A 17,306-nucleotide genomic window follows, 5' to 3' on the forward strand; every position below is an offset into this window, starting at 1 on the left:
AAATGAAAATTTGGGGAGACGGGATGTTTACCAGCTGGCATTCTTACTACAGACCAGCTATGCCTTGACTAACGCAGCCCTGCTCAGACACCCAGAAAGACCCAGACATTCGGTCCCAAACGTGGGGTGACCTTGGAGAGCCATACACATGCCCAGACTCCCCACTTCCCTCTGGGCCAGTCTCTGGGTAGTACCTCTGGCTCAAAGGGCCTGACTCCTGAGTTGGAGGCCAACAGCTAGAGGCAGTGGCCAGGACGAAGGAGATCTTCATTTTCTTGGCATGAGAGGGAGATTTGGTTTTCCAAGCCTGCTTCCTTTTTAACCTGAAATCTGACTGAATGGACTACTGACCCTTAGGAGAGATTGAATGTCATTCTGGGAATGAGGGGATGTGGGGAGTGGGGCCGACCTGAGCTCAGGGGTCCAGCTCAGCCCCGCTCTGGGACCTCATGCAGGGGCTGGGACTCTCTGACGTCCAATGCTGGTTGCATCCCTCTGGACCCTGGCAACACCGACGGTGCCGGACACATGGATACACAGGGTTCTAAGAGCACATGGCCATGTATTATTCTCCCAACAATAATTTATATTCTCTGATAATTGTCCTCCAAACGTTAATAGTAGTAGTCATAATATTGAAGCTTCCTAAAGCCATCCTTTTTTAATGGCACAACATGTTTCGTGTTTGCACGTGGTAAAATACAGCACAGCGGAGACCGCCTTTCTGGAGAGTCGCCCCTGGAATACGGCTTCGCTTTCTGCCTTCCTGTCCTGCGGGTCACTGCAGCCCCCTCCCGCCTCCCTTCAACCCTTTTCCACCGGGGTCTTTTTGAGCCCAAATCCCACTGCCCCCACCGCCCTTCAGCGGTCCCCACTGCCTACAAAGTGAGGCTCTGCTCCGTGAGCTGAGCTGCAAGCCGATTCACAAAGGGTGGGTTTCTCCGGTTAGGCCGCTTGGGGAACCAACGGCCCAGCGCCCTGTGGGACCTCACCATGGCGTTTTCTTCCGGACAGGGCCAGCCTTTGGGAGAAGGTGCGGTCATCACGCTGAGGGCTGACTTTCCAAAGCCCCCGTGTCCGCCCCGCCCCCACCCCGCCCTGCCCCCAACACACAATTGCAAATCCGACCGAGGTTTGCCCCCCCTAGCTTCTCAGAAGAGCCCTACAGGGGCTCTTCGGGAAATCCTGTTGCCTTTAGGACCTGGAGGATCTGAGGGGGGGGACCGGGGAGGTCACCCCTCCCCGCCCCCCGCGAAGCCGGCACCGGAACTGCCCTAATGGGAACCAGTCGACCAGAGCTCCGGTGTGCGGAGAGCTCGGTGGGCCGTCCGAGGGGCGCGCGGCGCAGAGGGGGCGCCCCGGTGCAGGCCGAAAAGTGCGGGCTTGGTGGGCGAGGCCCCACGCCCCCAGCACAAGACCTGCCGGGGCGCGGCGCCCAGACCCCGGCGGCCGCTCGAGGGGGGAACCCAGACCTCCCCGGAAAGCCCCACCGCCCTCTGCGCGTGGCCCGCATTCCGCCCCCGCCTTCGGTCCCTCCCCCGCACCCCCGGCGGGACTGCTCTAGAATTTGGGGTGCGCGCGTGATTTCCCAGCAAGGGAGGACCAGGGCTCTCTCCAACAAGGGGATAGCCCCCGAGCCCCCCGAGTGTCCCTAGGACTGGGAGCCTGGCAGGGGCAGACTTGCCCGGAGGAGGCGCGCGGCTGCGGGCGGGAGCGAGTTCCCGGGCGTGCGCGTCCCCCGAGCCCGGACCCTCCGTCCACCGCCTCCTCTCGAGGCCCGGCCTTTGGTCCCGGCGCGGGTGGCAGGGGGCGGGAGCCCAGGGGCCCAGCCGGGGCAGCTGGGAGGGTCACAAGCAGAGACCTGCCGCCGTGCCGGGGCGGCGGTCGAGGTGGGTCCCGAGGGAGCGGGGGCCGGAGCGGGCCCGCGGGAGCGCGGGGTGGGGGCTGGAGCGCAGGCCTGAGAAGTGGGAGGGGACGGGTTGAGGGGTGGTCTCTGAGGAGGAGCCAGGCTGGCCTGTATTGTTCCGCACTTCGCCGCCCCGAGCGCGCGGCGTGCGCCGGGGACAGTGCGCGGGGCTCGGGGCTCCCCCGGTTCCCCCCGCCGCCCGCTCCCGGGGCTTCGCAGCGCGCCCCGAGACGCCTCGGCCCCGCCCGCCGGCGCCCGGAGGGAGTGGCCTCCTCAGGTGGGGTGCGGGTGTCCCGAGGGGCTGTGGGGAAGTGAGGCGCGCTACGCCCGTGAGGCTAGGACTGTCCTGTCCGAGGAGCGGGGTCCCCAAGTGGGCGGCCTCGCCGCGCAGCCCCCGCTGGATCAGCGGACTTCAGGCCGGGTGGGCTGCGCAGGAGCGAGGGTCTTCCACCTCACCCCGCCGCACCCCGTGTCCCTGCAGAAGCCTGGTGCCCCGGCCCCCCTCCCCCGCGATGGCCGCGGTACGCAGCCGCGGGGATCGTGGATGTCGGGGCGCCCCTCCCTAGCGGGCGCAGCCTCCTCTCCCTCCCGCCGGCAGGATGGGAGGCGGCGGGTCGGCGCTGAGGGTCTGCGCGGAGCACCGCGGGGGCATCAACTGGCTCAGCCTGAGTCCGGACGGCCAGCGCCTGCTCACGGGCAGCGAGGACGGCACGGCCCGGCTCTGGAGCGCGGCGGACGGCCAGTGCTGCGCCCTGCTGCAAGGTACACGCTCCCGCTGGCCCCTCCGCTCGCGTGCCGCCCGCCTCGGCTCTTCCTCCCGCAGACCCCTTCCCCGGAATCCAGCCCCCAGCCACCCCGGCCCGCATCCGACCAGCCGGGCGCACGCGGGTGGGAGGGGTGCTGGGTGGGGTAGCGCCGGGGCGCAGAGCTGGCTGCGATCGGGGTCAGTGGGCCAAGGGGCGCCCTCTACGGGGGCGAAGGTCACTTGTCAACCCGCTGCGTGAAATCATTTCCATTTCAAAAGTTTTAACGAACAAAAAGAAATCACACCTATGCCGCTTCGGCTCGCCAGCGCCTTCCCTGGTCCCACCCCCTGGCGGGTCACCTTTGACGAGACATATCTCCCGGGGCAGTCAGGGTAGCAACCAGGGCTTGTTAGGTGTGGCAGTACCAAGCACGACAGTGTACAGTCCTCACACGACTGTTATCCCGCAGGTGCAGACAGGGAAACTGAGGCCCAGAGTTAAGTAACTTGCCGGGGTCCCACAGCCAGTGGGGGGTAGAGTTGTAATTCGAACCCCGCTCCCATCCCTCCGCCCCGCCCTGCTCTGCCCTCCTCTGCCCCCGTCATCTGTAATTTAGCACATTGGGAAAGTGGACGCAATAACAGGAGTTTTATACAAGTTTTACAAATACATATCGGTTTATATTTGTGTAGTTACTCATCGGAGGTGGATATATGGGTCCCCGTCACATCATATCAAGTCCCTGGCTGGGGCTCCTAGCTGTCTGAGCCCTGCGGGCAGGGGTGGTGGCCGTGGTGATCTATGGGGGGAGGGGCTGCAGAGAGCAGGCTGGAGAAGAGGAGGGGTCTCTGGAGGGCGGGCAGAGGGGAGAGGAGGCCCTGCTCTTCCTGCTGAGTGGAAGTTGTGTTCTGGCGTGGCCTTCCCACCCCAGGCCACCTGCTACCAGCGACCCTGGGTCCCCAGCTGAGACACTCCTACATGTGGAGGGACACTTAGACTCTGAACTCGCAGCAAGTCGAGGGCGTGCAGGCAGGGAGGCGGGGAGGGCCTTGGCAGGAACCCGAGTCTCAGCATGCTCTTTGAACATGACTGAGTCTTATCTGCGCTCTTCATCCCTTCGAAAATATTTTTAGTTGAGCTTTTTTGCTTATTCTGCACAATTCCAACAGCTCAAGGCCAAGGCACTGTCCTCCCTGGAGACGCCATGGGCCTTCCCTCCCCCTTGTCCTCCCTCCCCCATGCCCTCCATCATCCATCCCCGGGGTCTGCATGGGCCTTGCTCCCCGGGAGACCCCGCAGGCGTTGTGGCAGTGGAGCCCTGTCTCTGGACTGTAGGTTATGGTCATGGTCATGGGTCAGGGAAACACTCTGCAGCCCCCAGGGCCCCTCTGCTTGCCGGGCTCTGAGCCAGTACTCACTCAGCTTGTGTTTTCAGATGGGTGGGTGCTTGGTGCACAGAGGAAGGGCTTGTCCACCGGGAGCCTTGACCCCTGCAGGGGGCCTCAGCCTGCTCAGGGCCAGGCCCCCAGGAGGGGAGAGGGTCAGCCTGGCCCAGCTTCAGAGATGAGGTTTTTTACGTCGACAAATTTCTTTTTGTTATCACCTCTTACGTCTGTCTTTGTTGATGTGTTTATATTTTTACCGGTTCACAATCAACATGCACACCTTTTTTTCTTTTTCTACTTCCGTATGTCACAAAAGTGGCCCCGCACCTCATGGTCTTTCAGCACCCCCGGTTTCATGGCTACAGTCTCACTGAGTAGAGGTGTACTGTATACTAGCGTTTCTCAGTGTTTTTCTTGGCCTAATTTACACTTACACTTGGCACTTTGCCATCCTGCTGTCAAGATGCTTTTGAGATGGGAAGACGCAGCCTGGATGGGGGAGACATTCCCGAGGTAGCCTGTCTGTGAGGCGGGGCTAGGTTAGCGCCCCATTGCACAGGGTCCATTGAGGACCGCAGAGGTGAGCCTCGGGGGGGCCAGCTCAGAGGACACCTACCTGCCCTCGGGACACCCTGGCTGCCTCCCAGGGTGGCTCCTTCTCACAGTGCTGACAGAGCTTGTCTCAGGGAAAGTTTGTTGACAATCTTAACATATTTTATAAACTCTTTGGGGTTAGCTAAAAGCTGAGCTGTATTTTGCCAAACACATTTTGCCCTCAACTTTTAAACTGACGTATATTTTGAGTGAAACATTATCTGCAGTTCCTTCAAGTGTTTATTTAATTCGCACAAACGTTGTTTTCTTAGAGGCTTGGCATGTGCTATTCAAGAAGACTGAAAAACCTTTTTTTCTTAATTAAAAAAAATTGTTTCTTAGAAACCAGGAAGTTGAGTGTGAGGTCTTCCAAGGGTAACTAAGCTTAAGCCCAGGGTCAAAAATGAAGTGCAAATTAGCTCGAAACCTCCCAGGAGATTCTGAATCCCCATCTCCCCGATCCCAGATATTTAAGTGAAATTTTAAAATTCTATCGAAATCCTTGACGTAATAAATACGTCTCCCAAATCTGTGAATATTTTAATTTACCCGTATTCTCATCTGTGAAGTGGCTCATTGGTCTAACCTTCCTTTGATTCTGCTGATTTTCTGTTTCCCGAATTTCCCTCAGATAGACTCAGCTTCAGTTTGCTGTTGAAAGTTGTCATCTGAGGTGGAGACATCTTTGCCCGAAGGACAGGCCCTACCGTGATGGGGACCTGAGGTCTCCCGGGGGTGCTTAATAATGCCCGAGACGTAAACACTGGTCCCATGACAAGGACAATGTTTGAAGGATCTGACAACCGCATCGATAAGATGAATGACCAGGTGCACTAGACCAAGACCCCAGGCTCTGTGTGGCCCTAGGCCTGCATCCTCATCCACCATCTCTGCCCGACACCCACATTCCAGCACAGGGGCCCCTCCCGCTTCCTGGGTGCTGTCTGCTCTCCCGAACACTCTTCTGTCCGCGTAGGTGCCAGGTGGACCCCGCCTCCACGGCGGCACTCAGGCTTCTGCTCTGCCGCCCCCCGACCCCGCCGGCATGCTCCGTCCTGCACGCGTCACGCTCTCTGACTGTCTGTCCTTCTGGGTGAGCCGCTCGCTTCGAAGGCAGGAAATGTGTCTTAATCATCTCGACATCTGTGTTCGTTTCCTGCGACTGCTCTGACCAGCGATCGCGCTGGGTGCCTTTAAAACAGTTTACTCTTGCGCAGTGCTGGAGGCCAGAGGTCCAAAACCAGTGGCCCTGGCATGAAATCAAGGTGTCAGTAGGGCTGTGCTCCCTCTGAAAGCCGGAGGGGAGAGTCCGGCCACCTCTTCCAGCCGCTGCCGGCACTCCCTGGCTTGTGGCCACATCACCCTAGGGCGTCTTCAGGACCAGCACCTTCAAGTCAGCCTCTGCTCTGTCTGCACAGCACCTTCTCTCTGGGTCCTTAGCTCTCCCTCTGCCTCCTTATGGGCACACCTGTGGCTGCCTTCAGGGCCGGCTCTGGTACTCAAGGCTAACGTCCCCATCTCTAGATCCCTAACTCAATTATCCCCGCAGATGTGTCAATTTTCAAGTAAGGTAACGTTTCTAGGTTCCAGAAACTAGGACCTGACCTCGCTGGGCCCATAATTCTGCCTGTCATTGTGTTTCTTCCCAAACGTAAGACCAGCTAACACCTGGCGTTTCCTCAGTCCGTGCAACAGATAGGCATCGCCACTGTCCCATGTCCCACGGAAACCGAGGCATGGACAGGTGAGTCGGTAGCAGCGCCAGGGTGCCGGCCCAGGCATTTGGCTCCGCAGACCATGCCCTTGGCCTCTGTACTTCCTGCCTCCGTAACACTGGGTTTGTTGAAAGGCTGAGTGAATACAAACAGCTGGAACGTTTGAAGAAGACTCTAAGGCGATGATGAGGAAGGGGAGGGAAGGAGAGGGGAAGATGAGGGAGCAAAAGGAGCCATTCAGAGGGGGCCGGGGCGGCACCCCCTGAGTCGCTCCTGGCATTCCGCAGTTCCCCAGACGCTCCCATAATACCGAAGCCGTCACTTCAAAGGACTCGCTCGTTCTGGGCTTGTCTCAAACCCTCCCTGCCCCCTGCTTTCTTCCCTTCCCGTCTCAAACATTCTTCCCGGAAGAAAATCTCGGAGCCGGCTGCCCTGGCAGTCTCACGTCTCCCGTCGTCTGCAGGGCACGAAAGCTACGTGACCTTCTGCCAGCTGGAGAACGAGGCCGCCTTCACGTGCAGCGCTGACCGCACCATCAGGAAGTGGGACGTGCTGACCGGGCAGTGCCTGCAGGTGTTCCGAGGACACACGTCCATTGTGAACAGGTCAGCGTGGGCTGGGGCCCCGAGGCCGCCAGGCAGCGAAGACTTAGCTTCTTGTCATAGAACCTGGCCGGGCCCCAGGGGGACACAGACGTAGGCCGTGGGGCCTCTGCCTTGGAGAAACGTAGCTTCTCTGGGGAAGTCCATATGTGGATGCGGGAGGCGGTCATCAGAAGCATATAGCAGTGAAGGCCCAGGATGGAAGTGCCCCCAGGTGTGACAAGTGCTAACGGCCCAGGGCTGCAGGTGGGAAGGGGGCACCATCAACTCATTGACTTGGAAGCACACCTGCCCCCTGCTAGGCACAGGGGTAGGCATTAGAGGCCACAATTCCTAAGATGGGAACAAATTCCAGAAGAAATGGCTTAATCGGTACCTGATAGTGCAGCAGGGGCTTGAAGGAAGAGCAAAATGGGACGGTTCTGAGGACGGAGTCCAGGGTATTTTTAAACTTCTCTTCTTCCCTGTTGCTGTTGAAAACACCCTGCCCCCCTCCTTCTCAAGGTTTGAATTTTTCTTTGTTGAATTTGGGTCTGTGCTGGGCTGTGGAAATTCCTTTGCCGATCAGATCAAATCAACACTATTTATGTAACTTGTGGTGGCCATCTCAGACGCCCGAGGGACTGCTTGGTACAAGCAGGAGTCTAGACACCCGCCCTCGGGCCCTCCCGGCCTCCCTGACCAGGAGGGACACCTAACTGGGAGCTGAGTGAGGAAAGGCCCAGTGCAGGTGGTCGTTTGATGGGTCAGCAGACTGGGCTGGGCTGGGGCTGGTAGGGAAGGATGTTTGCAGCCCGAAGGGACGCTGGCGGCTTCGCGCATGCCTGGGTCGGGGTGCGACCCGACTGTTAAGGACCATGCACGGTGGGTGGAAGCGCTGGGCCAGCCCGGTCAGCAACTGACCGAGCACCTGCTGGCTGCAGTCACCGAGCGGGGCATGCTGGGGGGGGGTGAGGGGGCGGACCCAGTAACACCCCGCGCAGAGAAATGGAAGCTGTGTTGGCTCAGGGTGGTTCTGAGTAGGGAAGGCAGTCTGGAGGGATCCCCATGGGCGCTGGTGCAGCCCCCGCCTTCCAGCAACCCAGCTTCGCCCCCGCCCTGAGAAAGAGCAGGTGAGGCCGGGAGGCCAGGGCGGAGCAGACAGGTGCTGGAGAAGGGGCTGGAATGAGCACTCCAGGCTTCCGGCCCCCGCTGGCTTCTTCCTGTTTCTTGAGAAAGGATTTAGTGATAGAGGAAAGTGTGGTGACAGAGTCTCTTTTGTGGGGCCATGAGCAGCTGGAAGGGCAGAGGCGGGGGGGTAGGTGGGAGAAAGCCCCGTCTCAGGTGACCCGCTTGCCCTCAGGTTGTAACAGGAAACTTCTCAGCTGCTCCTCAGAGGGAATCTGGACAACGAGGGCTGGAAACTGTGCTCTGCCGGGTTTAGACTTTCACACACACACACACACACACACACACACACACACACACGCTCACTACTTTTGAGCGGTAGACATTTGCTTTCAGTGCCTGTGCTCACAAACGAGCCATACTCCTGAGGCGAGGATGTGTTTTCAGAGCCAGGCCAGGTGTGTGAGCGTCCAGGGGTGCTGACAAGGCCCGGCGTCCCCGCCCTCAAGTGCCAGGCCACAGCTGGCAGCCCTAAGGCCCTCAGTATCACCTGTGGGTGCCACATGGCGGCAGGTCCTCACTTCCCTTTAGAAATGCATGTGTCGAGAAACCGTGCCTACTGGGTATTCTAGAAGGAGCGGGCAGAAAGTGCGCGTTTCAGTGCGGTCTGCCCCCTGAGCGACTCGCAGGAAGAGAGAGCGAGGCGGAGGTGAGGGGCGCGGGCCAAGGTCTGTTCTCTCCAGTGGTCCTTCTCTCCTCCCACCCATGCCAGACTCCGGGCAGGAGGGAGCACGGGGTGCCTCCGACCTCACCCCTCTGTCCCCACACCGATGACACGCCCCCATTCCAGCCGTGGCCTCAGCTCTGCCATGTGTGGTCGCCCCTCCTGGGGGCTCAGGGCTTCTTGATGAGGGTGTGTAAACAGACCCTTTGAAGCTATACCCAAAGTTCTATACCAAAGGCAAATGTTTGTTTTTCTGGGGAGAAGTTCTTAGCTTTCACCAACAGGAGAATAAGAATCATGAATTTTTACTGCTTGGGAGGCCTCTTTTCCCCTGTGGCAGAGGGTGGAGGGGGGTGGACATACCCTCTCTGCTCCTCCTACCCAAATTCCTTGGGGCCCTTGGCCCAGGGCTGTGACCTGGACCTGGAGTGTCACCAACAGACGGAGCCTGGATGAGGTTCTGCTGTGGGAGCGGACAGCAGACGCCCACCCCCATCCCACCCCTGCTTGTCTCTGACTGTGCCTCCCCTGACCTCATGGATGTCACCCGTGGGCTGATCTAGGACCAGTGCTGTGAGCATGACAGCAACGGCTGGCCTGTGGGCTGGGAGCAGAGTCCCCTCCAGAACTCCTGGGGCTCACCGGCTTTCCCACGCCGCCTCCATCGTAAATGCTTGTCCTTCCCCTGGGGTCTGACCTGTTGCTGGGGTGACCAGCATGTCCCACTTCACCCAGAACCTTCCAGGTTTTCAAACTGCAAGCCCTGCGTCCCCAGGGGCCTTTCAGTTCTGGGCAAACCGGGAGGGCGGGCCTTCCCACCTGTTCCTCTAGCTTCCCTGACTGTGGGGCGGCTGCTATGGGCCCCACGTCGGGAGGAGGGAGGGACCGAGGGGGGATCCTGGGTGGCGTCCTAGAGAAGGGTGCCTCGAGCTAGACTCAGGAGGTGAGTGTGGCCGCCGGGTGGAGAGGGACAGTGTCTTCCGGCTGCAGTGCAGAGGCAGCTGACCTCTGGCTTGGGCAGATGTCCACGCGGAAGAGGGTGGAGGTGTGCATGGCAGTGACCAAGGAAGCCCTGAGTCTGTGGGTGGTGGAAGCCGGAGGCCAGGCCTCTGCCTGGTGCCCCTGACATTTTCGAGGGGGGCTCTCCTGGCCCCCGCCTGTCCTCCTGAAGCAGGGGGCCTGGGACACTCCAGCCCATGACTTCCTCCGGGAGCATGTCGTGCTTCCCACCAGCTGGGCTCGCTGAACACGTAGGACCCCAGCCAGGGGGTCCCGTGACAGCCCGCCGGGCAGCCCTGCACCCCCTGACTCCTGACCTTCCCCTTCTCACCAGCAGGATCCTGGTCGCCAACAACCAGCTGTTCAGCAGCTCCTACGACCGGACGGCTCGTGCCTGGAGTGTGGACACGGGGCAGGCGTCTCAGGAGTTCCGGGGCCACCGCAACTGTGTGCTGACTCTCGCCTACTCTGCCCCCTGGGACCTCCCCGGGGCCCCCTTCGAGGAGGAGGCTGTGGCTGGGGGGCTGCTGGTAACGGGCAGCACAGACGGCACGGCGAAGGTGTGGCAGGTGGCCAGCGGCTGCTGCCATCAGACCCTGCGGGGCCACACGGGCGCCGTGCTGTGCCTCGTGCTTGACACGCCCAGCCACACGGCCTTCACGGGCAGCACGGACACCACCATCCGCGCCTGGGACATCCTGAGTGGGGAGCAGCTGCGAGTGTTCCGGGAGCACCAGGGCTCCGTCATCTGTCTGGAGGTGAGACCCGCCGTCTGCCGGGGAGTCCCTGGGTCATCTCCCAAGCTGCTGCCCCGCTCCAGAGTGCTCGTCAGCCCAGGCCGTGTGTCTGAGGGGTGGGGACAGGGACAGCTTGGGCTGGTTTCTTGTGAGGCCGCACGTGGCCTTCCCTCCGTATCCACGTTTCCTCTTCTTATAAGGATACCAGTCACACTGGGTTAGGCAGTAACCCACCGAGCCGACACCCAGCTGTGACAATCACTGTGCCAGCAAACATCGGTACTGCCCGCTCTTGCGGTGCTGAGTGCTGTACGGGTCACACCTGTGACCCCCCACGAGGAGTGGCTGGCACGATCCTTATTTACCAGTGAAGCAGCTGAGGAGCAGAGTCGGTGACTTGGCCCAGGGCAAAGTGATGGTCAGGATGTGAAGCCGCGTCCGCCCCGGGGCCTGTGGGGAAGGGAGCAGCAGCGGGTGGGCGGTGCTGGGGGGCGGGCAGCGGGCAGGCCCCGCCCCCGGCAGGGGCGCCTCCGCCTCCGCTCACGCAGTTTCTCCACTGCACGCCCCTCCCCTTTTACTCAGAGAGAGGCTTGGAGGGGCCTCTGAGCCACCGACCTCCCCTCCTTCCCCAGCTCGCGAACCAGCACGTGTACTCGGGCAGTGCCGACAGGACCGTCAAGTGCTGGCTGGCGGACACCGGGGAGCGCGTGCGCACATTCACAGCGCACAGGCACAGCGTCAGCGCCCTCAAGTACCACGCCGGCACCTGTAAGTGACCCTGGCCCTGGCCCAGACCGCCCCAGCCCACCGCTCCGGCCTCGTCACTGCCGGTTCCCATCTCTCCTCACCCCCCACCAAACCCTCCCCGCTCAGGGCCTCTCCGCTTCTCCCCCGAGGTTCCCGCTGTGAGCCTCGGCTGCCCTTTAGGACGGTCAGCGCCCAAGGGCAGTGGCCATGCCACCGCCATGCACACACGTGCTCCTTCGGCGTTATTTAACAAGGAAGGTCCACATAAGGGTGTGGGGACCCCTGCCCACACTCACACCACAAGAACGTGCAGCCCCCTGCATGTTCGGAGGTCCTGGGTTCAAGAGCACATCTCGAGGACACATTCTAATTCTTAGATTGAGACAGTGACACCACTTACTCCAGCCAGACTTGAGGGCCATTCAGTTTGACTACAGATAACAGAAAACCCAGATAACGGTGGTTTAAATGTGATTTATTTTTCTCTCAGAAGAATTTTGAGGGACATCAGCCTAAGTTGGAATGGGAGGCCCCACGCAGGTATCAGGCACCCCGGTTTCTCGTTTCCTTCATCATCCCTAGCACATATCTTCTAGCTTTAAGGGGGCCTCATGGTCCAAGATAGCTGCTGGAGCTCCAGCCATCATGTCATATTTCAGGCAGGCAGGAAGAAGATAAAGGAAGGGAAAAAGGATGAGTCTCCTAGCTGTGTAGGCCCCTGGAAGCTCCACCCAAAGACTTCTGTATATATCCCTTCGACCCCTGCCTTCTAGAGAGGCTGAATAACAAAATCTCTTATTCGGGGACATTGCTCCCAGGATCAATCAGGATTATTTTGTAAAGAAAGAAGGGTAGAATGGCTTATTAGGTAGGCAACAAGCTATCTATCTCACAGGTCTCAAATTGTCACACATCTGGGCTTTGTTGGCTCTGTCCAGCTGACTTGTCACCTGTTTATACCCCAGACACGCCAGAAAAGACTCTGTTCCAGAGAGGCAGCCGCCCAGCCTCACCACACCTGAAAATCTCTTTCCCGATGCGATCCCCAACGTCGTTTTGCCATTAGCCCCACCCCCCACCTCCCACCCCCCACCACCACACAACAGTGGCAGGAAGCCAATGGAGCTGAGCCTGAGAGCCCATCTTCCTAGCTGGAGTGAGGGCACTGCATGGGGGGGGGGGGGCGGTAAGAATCACAGTGGAAAATTCACGTCGACTTCACAGCACAGGTGTTAGATAAAGGCAGAATGTAGATCTCTGAAAATAGAGCCCGAGATACCCTCGGGATTTAGGTGTCTGACACGGAAAAATTATTTTTATCTTCTTCCTGTGTCCAAACCTGTAAGTGTGATTATGGCTCTGCTCCCAAGTCTGGGACCTCTAATTTAAAAAGGAGAATGTTGCCTAGTGGGCCTCCCCTTGGCCATAGCTGGGATGGAAGCTGCCACTGTATCCGATCCCAGGGCCCCTGCTGGTTGCCTACTGTTAAGGAGCTTGGTCCTCAGTCTTTGCCGATGGGCTGCAGGATGCTTAGACCCTCTTCCCACCCAGGGGATGTGCAGCAGCTACACTGAGTTGGTGGGGAGGGGAAGGCAGGCAAGGAGCTGGAGACCCAGAAATGAAAATTTGCCTCCAGGGCTACCTACATCCACCGGTAGCTTTAGCAGAAAGGCTCGGAATAGGCAGGTGACACAGGAAGTGGGGTAGGGAGCACTCTGCAGGTGCCCGCTGTAGCACGTTTAGGCTCAGGCTGCAGGGCGGGTGTAGCGGGTGCTGTGGGGACAGCGTTCAGGGACACTTGCTGCAGCAGCTGAGGTCCTGTGCCCAAGGGCACGTTTCTGTGAGGGGCGAGGTGGAGGAGGCTGGAGTTGACACCCATGAGAGGCCCTCAGCCAATGACTAATGGGAATTGCTGAATAAGTAGCCCAGCGTCCTTGGCCCCAGGTGCAACAGCTCTGAAATGTGGTCTGCCAAGGGCCCCCAGCAGTCACCTGCTCACCAGCACACCTGTATGAGCACCCTTCCTCCCCAGTTCCTGGAATGCCCTGCCAGATGAACTGTTTGTACTTGAGTCCTAATGTCAGAGTCAGCTTCTGGGAGAACCCAGGCTAGATGACAAGTGAACCAGGGGGGGTCAGTGTTCTCAGCAGCAGCATCACCTGGAATAGGCTGGAAACGCAGGTTCTCAGGCCCTGCCCCAGACCGCCTAAATCAGAAACACAGGTGGGCCCAGCAATCTGCCTCTTAACAAACGCTGCGGGTGGTGCGAGTGGGGTTTGGGAGCTGTCCAGTTACGTTATAAGGCAGGAAACTGGGCTTCACCCGCCAGAGGTTGGCCAGGGGCTCTCTAGTGAATGGGGGAGGTCTGGGCCCTTAGGAGCGCTGAGTTCATTACTGAGGAGCGAGGCATCTCTGGCCTGTCCTTGTCCCAGGGCGCTGCTCAGATGGTGGGGGGAGGGACCACCCCCCTGAGGCAGGGGCTTCAGAGCTTGGGGCAACACCTGGTCTCCACGAAACGGCTTGAGTGGGAACCTGGGCCCAGGTGGTACCTAGCAGGCGCAAGCACCTGGCAGGGCAGTGCAGGCCCGCTAGGAGCCCGAGAAAGGCCCGTGGGCCGCAGTCTTGCCCAGCGCTGCAGACCACAGAGGGCCCCTCTGGCCCTGGCAGTCACCCTGGCCCACAGGAATGTAGTAAGATAACAAAGGTGCCACCTCCTTCCTTTCAAGGGGCACCCTCTATTCCCCACTTGAACATCCCTGTGAGGTGGGCGGAGGGGGCCCGGAGGGGGCCCCGGTGACTCGGCCGCCCTGCCCCCTGCCCCGCGGCGTCCTGGCGGCGTGGAGGGCGGGAGGCCAGTGGCGCGTGTGTCCACAGTGTTCACCGGCAGCGGCGACGCCCGCGCGCGCGCCTTCGACGCCCAGTCCGGAGCGCTGCAGAGGGTGTTCCGCGGCCACGCGTTCGTCATCAACTGCATCCAGGTAGGCGCACCCGCCCTGCCGCCTGCCCCGGAGGGAGGGACCGAGAGGGAAGCAGCACCGGTCCCCACGTCCCCAGCACTCCACCGCGGGCAGGACTTCCTCCCCGAGGCCGAGGTCCCCTGGGCTGAGATGTCCCCTGCAGTCGGCCTCGGTAGCGGCCGTGCACGCGGATGCCGGGCCTGCCGTGGCTGCGGGCAGAGCAGGGCCTGAGCGTGGCTGATCCCGTAACCGCGGGGACAGCCGCGGGGACACGCCGGGGGCTGGGGGCGGGGGGCAGCCGGGCGCCCCCAGCGCCCGCCCACGCCCCGCCCCGCGCCCGCAGGTGCACGGCCAGGTGCTGTACACGGCCTCGCACGACGGCGCGCTGCGCCTCTGGGACGTGCGCGGGCTCCCGCGCGCCCCGCCGCCGCGCCCCGCCGCCCCGCAGCGCAGCCTCTCCCGCCTCTTCAGCAACAAGGTGGGCTGCGCCGCCGCCGCGCCCCTGAAGCCGGCCTGAGGCCGCCGCCACCCACCCGGGGCCCCATCCCCGGACCGCGGAGGGAGCGCGCCTGCCCCCCGGTGGCCGCAAGGCGACGCGGCGGCGTTGCTTTTCCTTCGCGTTCGCGGATGTTTGAAGCCCTTGCGCGGTCCGCTGCGAGCCCGCCCGACGAGGGAGTCTGCGCCCGCGCCCCGGAACCCCGGCCCCACCGCCTTCGGCCCGAGGTCCCCGCAGCGCCCCCCACCCGGGTCTCCAGCCCACAGCTCTGAGCTTCCAAGGTCCCCGGAAGCCAAGCTTTTCCTGCTGAGAGGAAACCGACATTTCTTCAAAAAGCCTCTGAGCCACAGATTGTCATTATTTTGGCACATTGTTCTGAGGACACTTGTAAAGAACCGAAATACACGTGCTTAAAAGTGCTTCTGTCGTCTTCTGTTCTGCAAACTGAGTCTGAGCTTTCCCTCAGAGGAAGGACGGGTGCCAGGAACCCCGGCCTCACGCCCCCGTCCCTCCTTCCCCCCGTGAAAGGAAGGGCTGCACCCTGATGTTGCTTCTGTGGGGCCAGGGAGCAAGGAGCCAGCCCTCTAGCCTGTCTGGGTGACGGCAGGGACTTGGCACACCTGCTTTGGAGCGCCCATTTGTATGTGGTTCAGGGAGGGCTGCTTCTCTTAGGTCTGGAGCAGGAAGGTGAGCGTAGTAGCCCCCCGCCCCGCTCTCGGGAGCCAGCCTTGTGCTCCACGTGGTGATGGTGGGACATGGACACAGGTGGGCAGCTGCAGTACTGGCCCGGAGGGGCTTAATGGGGAAAGTGGGTCTCAGGCTCTGGAGAGGCTCCAAGAAGAACCACCCCCCCCAGTCCCTCTCATCACGGGAATGGGGCGCTCTTCCAGCTCTTGGCTCCACTGTCCCCTCCATGCCAGGCCCTGGCTGGTCCCTGGTGCACGAAGAGAAGCTGCAGAAGACAGTGGCTGCCCTTGAGAGCCAGCATCTCACCAAGAACAAGCCTCCCGCGCAGAGATAACCCTTGTTGTGGACAGAAGCGGGTGCTCCATTGTCTTCATGCAAAGGGTCTTGCTCTGCTGGACACGCCTCACTTGCTCTCTGGGGTACCCAGGTCCAGGCCCGATGAACAGGTATGGTGTTGGCACCAGGGGTGGTAGGAAGAGCTACATATCCTTGTGACGAGCCCTAGGCCGCACCCCCAAACAGGCTGGCTGGTGAGAACTTGCAGAAGCCGCCTCACTTCGCATCTTTTCGGTGGGACTCAAAGCACACAATCCAGCTGTAGGGTTCCCGGGAGCACTCATACTTCCTGGCGGTTCTTCTCCAGGGCCCAGGCACCCCAAGGGGGCTTCCCGGGGCACTGACGTTCATGTCAGGGGGACTGGCAGAGCACCACGTTGAGTGCCCGCGCCTGTGTTTATGCATTTCCTCAGACTGCGTTGCTGGCAGAGGCAGCTTGAGTAACAAGACGCCTGGGACAGTGACAGCTGACGCTGCATTCCTGCCTCATCAGCTCTTGCTCATCCATCATCTTAGATTCCCCCATCGTCTCCACGCACGGCAGAGAATAAAACACACACGCACTCAGGGAAACAGCTTCTGGGTGCAGATCCTAAAACGGGCTGCTGCGTTTGTTGCTCCAGCCTTCCTCTCCAGGGAGAAAGAGCAGAGGAAAACTGCTATTTTGCATTTATATAGCATAGCATTTGGGAAATTACTTCAGCAACACAGAGGCTCTTTGTGGATGTAAAGACCAGACAACCAGAGATGTTTCTTTGCTTTTGATAATACATTCTTACCTTTGATAAATATATTCAGTTGGATAGCAGGACAGGAAGTTCTTAAAGGACATATGGGCAGGAAAACAGGGAGAGGACTTGGCAATTTCACAAGAAAAGTGATGGGCCTCCGATCTGACTGCATGCAACATGCTCCAGCCACAGCCTCCCAGGGCCTCCGCGTGACCCCATCCACGTGACAGACATCTGCAGCCCACACATGCTCGGAGTCCTCCCTTGGCCCCGGGATGCTGCCACTCAAATCTAGACCCCTGCCTGCCTTTCGGGGTGCCCTGTAGTTGGACTCAGCGATCCTTCCAACCTCATTCTCTTCCCCCAACACACACCCTCTGGTGGGTCTAGAACAGCTTCTGTGACCCCAAGAATATGGCACGCTTGGCCTGTCCTACCTCCACTCTTACCTCATTTGTCCCAGGTCTAGAACGTTCTTTTCTCCTCCATCCGAGGAGCCCAATGTCCATCTCCTCTATGACTTCCGGCCTCAACATGCTCCCCCGTGTACGAATGCCCTTTGCTGCTTCTCTTGCCCTCCGGAGCAGGGAGTGACACTCAGGCAGAGCCAGAACCAGAGTTTGTCTCCCAGCCCGTGGAGGTGGGCAGCCCCGCTGGTGGACAGCACGCGCTTGGAACCATCCCTAGCTCAAGCACTGGCTCCTCTGCATCTCTTCACGAGAAAATGGAGCGAAGTCAGAGACTACTGGTGTGACTGCTGCCCTAGCTTCTGCCACGATCATTCTAAAAAACATTTGGGAAGATAGAGGCCACACCTAGCCCGAGCCCCGGACAGTA

General features: G+C 60.3%; 1 protein-coding gene across 11 annotated transcripts; it reads left to right on the forward strand.

Annotated features, from left to right (window-relative positions):
* Window positions 1-1,284: 1,284 nt before the first annotated feature.
* WDR86 (WD repeat domain 86) lies at window positions 1,285-15,134 on the forward strand. 11 transcript variants are annotated; one of them, XM_039861121.1, is made up of 7 exons: window positions 1,299-1,889; window positions 2,388-2,668; window positions 6,810-6,951; window positions 10,113-10,536; window positions 11,148-11,283; window positions 14,106-14,240; window positions 14,563-15,134. In XM_039861121.1, the coding sequence occupies exons 2-7, from the start codon at window positions 2,506-2,508 to the stop codon at window positions 14,985-14,987; spliced, it is 1,425 nt and encodes a 474-aa protein (XP_039717055.1). In that variant the 5' UTR covers window positions 1,299-1,889; window positions 2,388-2,505; the 3' UTR covers window positions 14,988-15,134. The 11 variants fall into 11 exon arrangements, with proteins under 11 accessions (XP_039717059.1, XP_039717055.1, XP_039717060.1 ...); XM_039861123.1 differs by lacking the exon at window positions 1,299-1,889 and adding an exon at window positions 2,051-2,183; XM_039861125.1 differs by lacking the exon at window positions 6,810-6,951 and having other exon boundaries at window positions 1,285-1,889; window positions 10,116-10,536.
* Window positions 15,135-17,306: the final 2,172 nt, after the last annotated feature.

Source organism: Pteropus medius, unplaced genomic scaffold, assembly GCF_902729225.1.
Source record: "Pteropus medius unplaced genomic scaffold, Ma_sr-lr_union100, whole genome shotgun sequence".
NCBI classification, from domain to species: Eukaryota; Metazoa; Chordata; class Mammalia; order Chiroptera; family Pteropodidae; genus Pteropus; species Pteropus medius.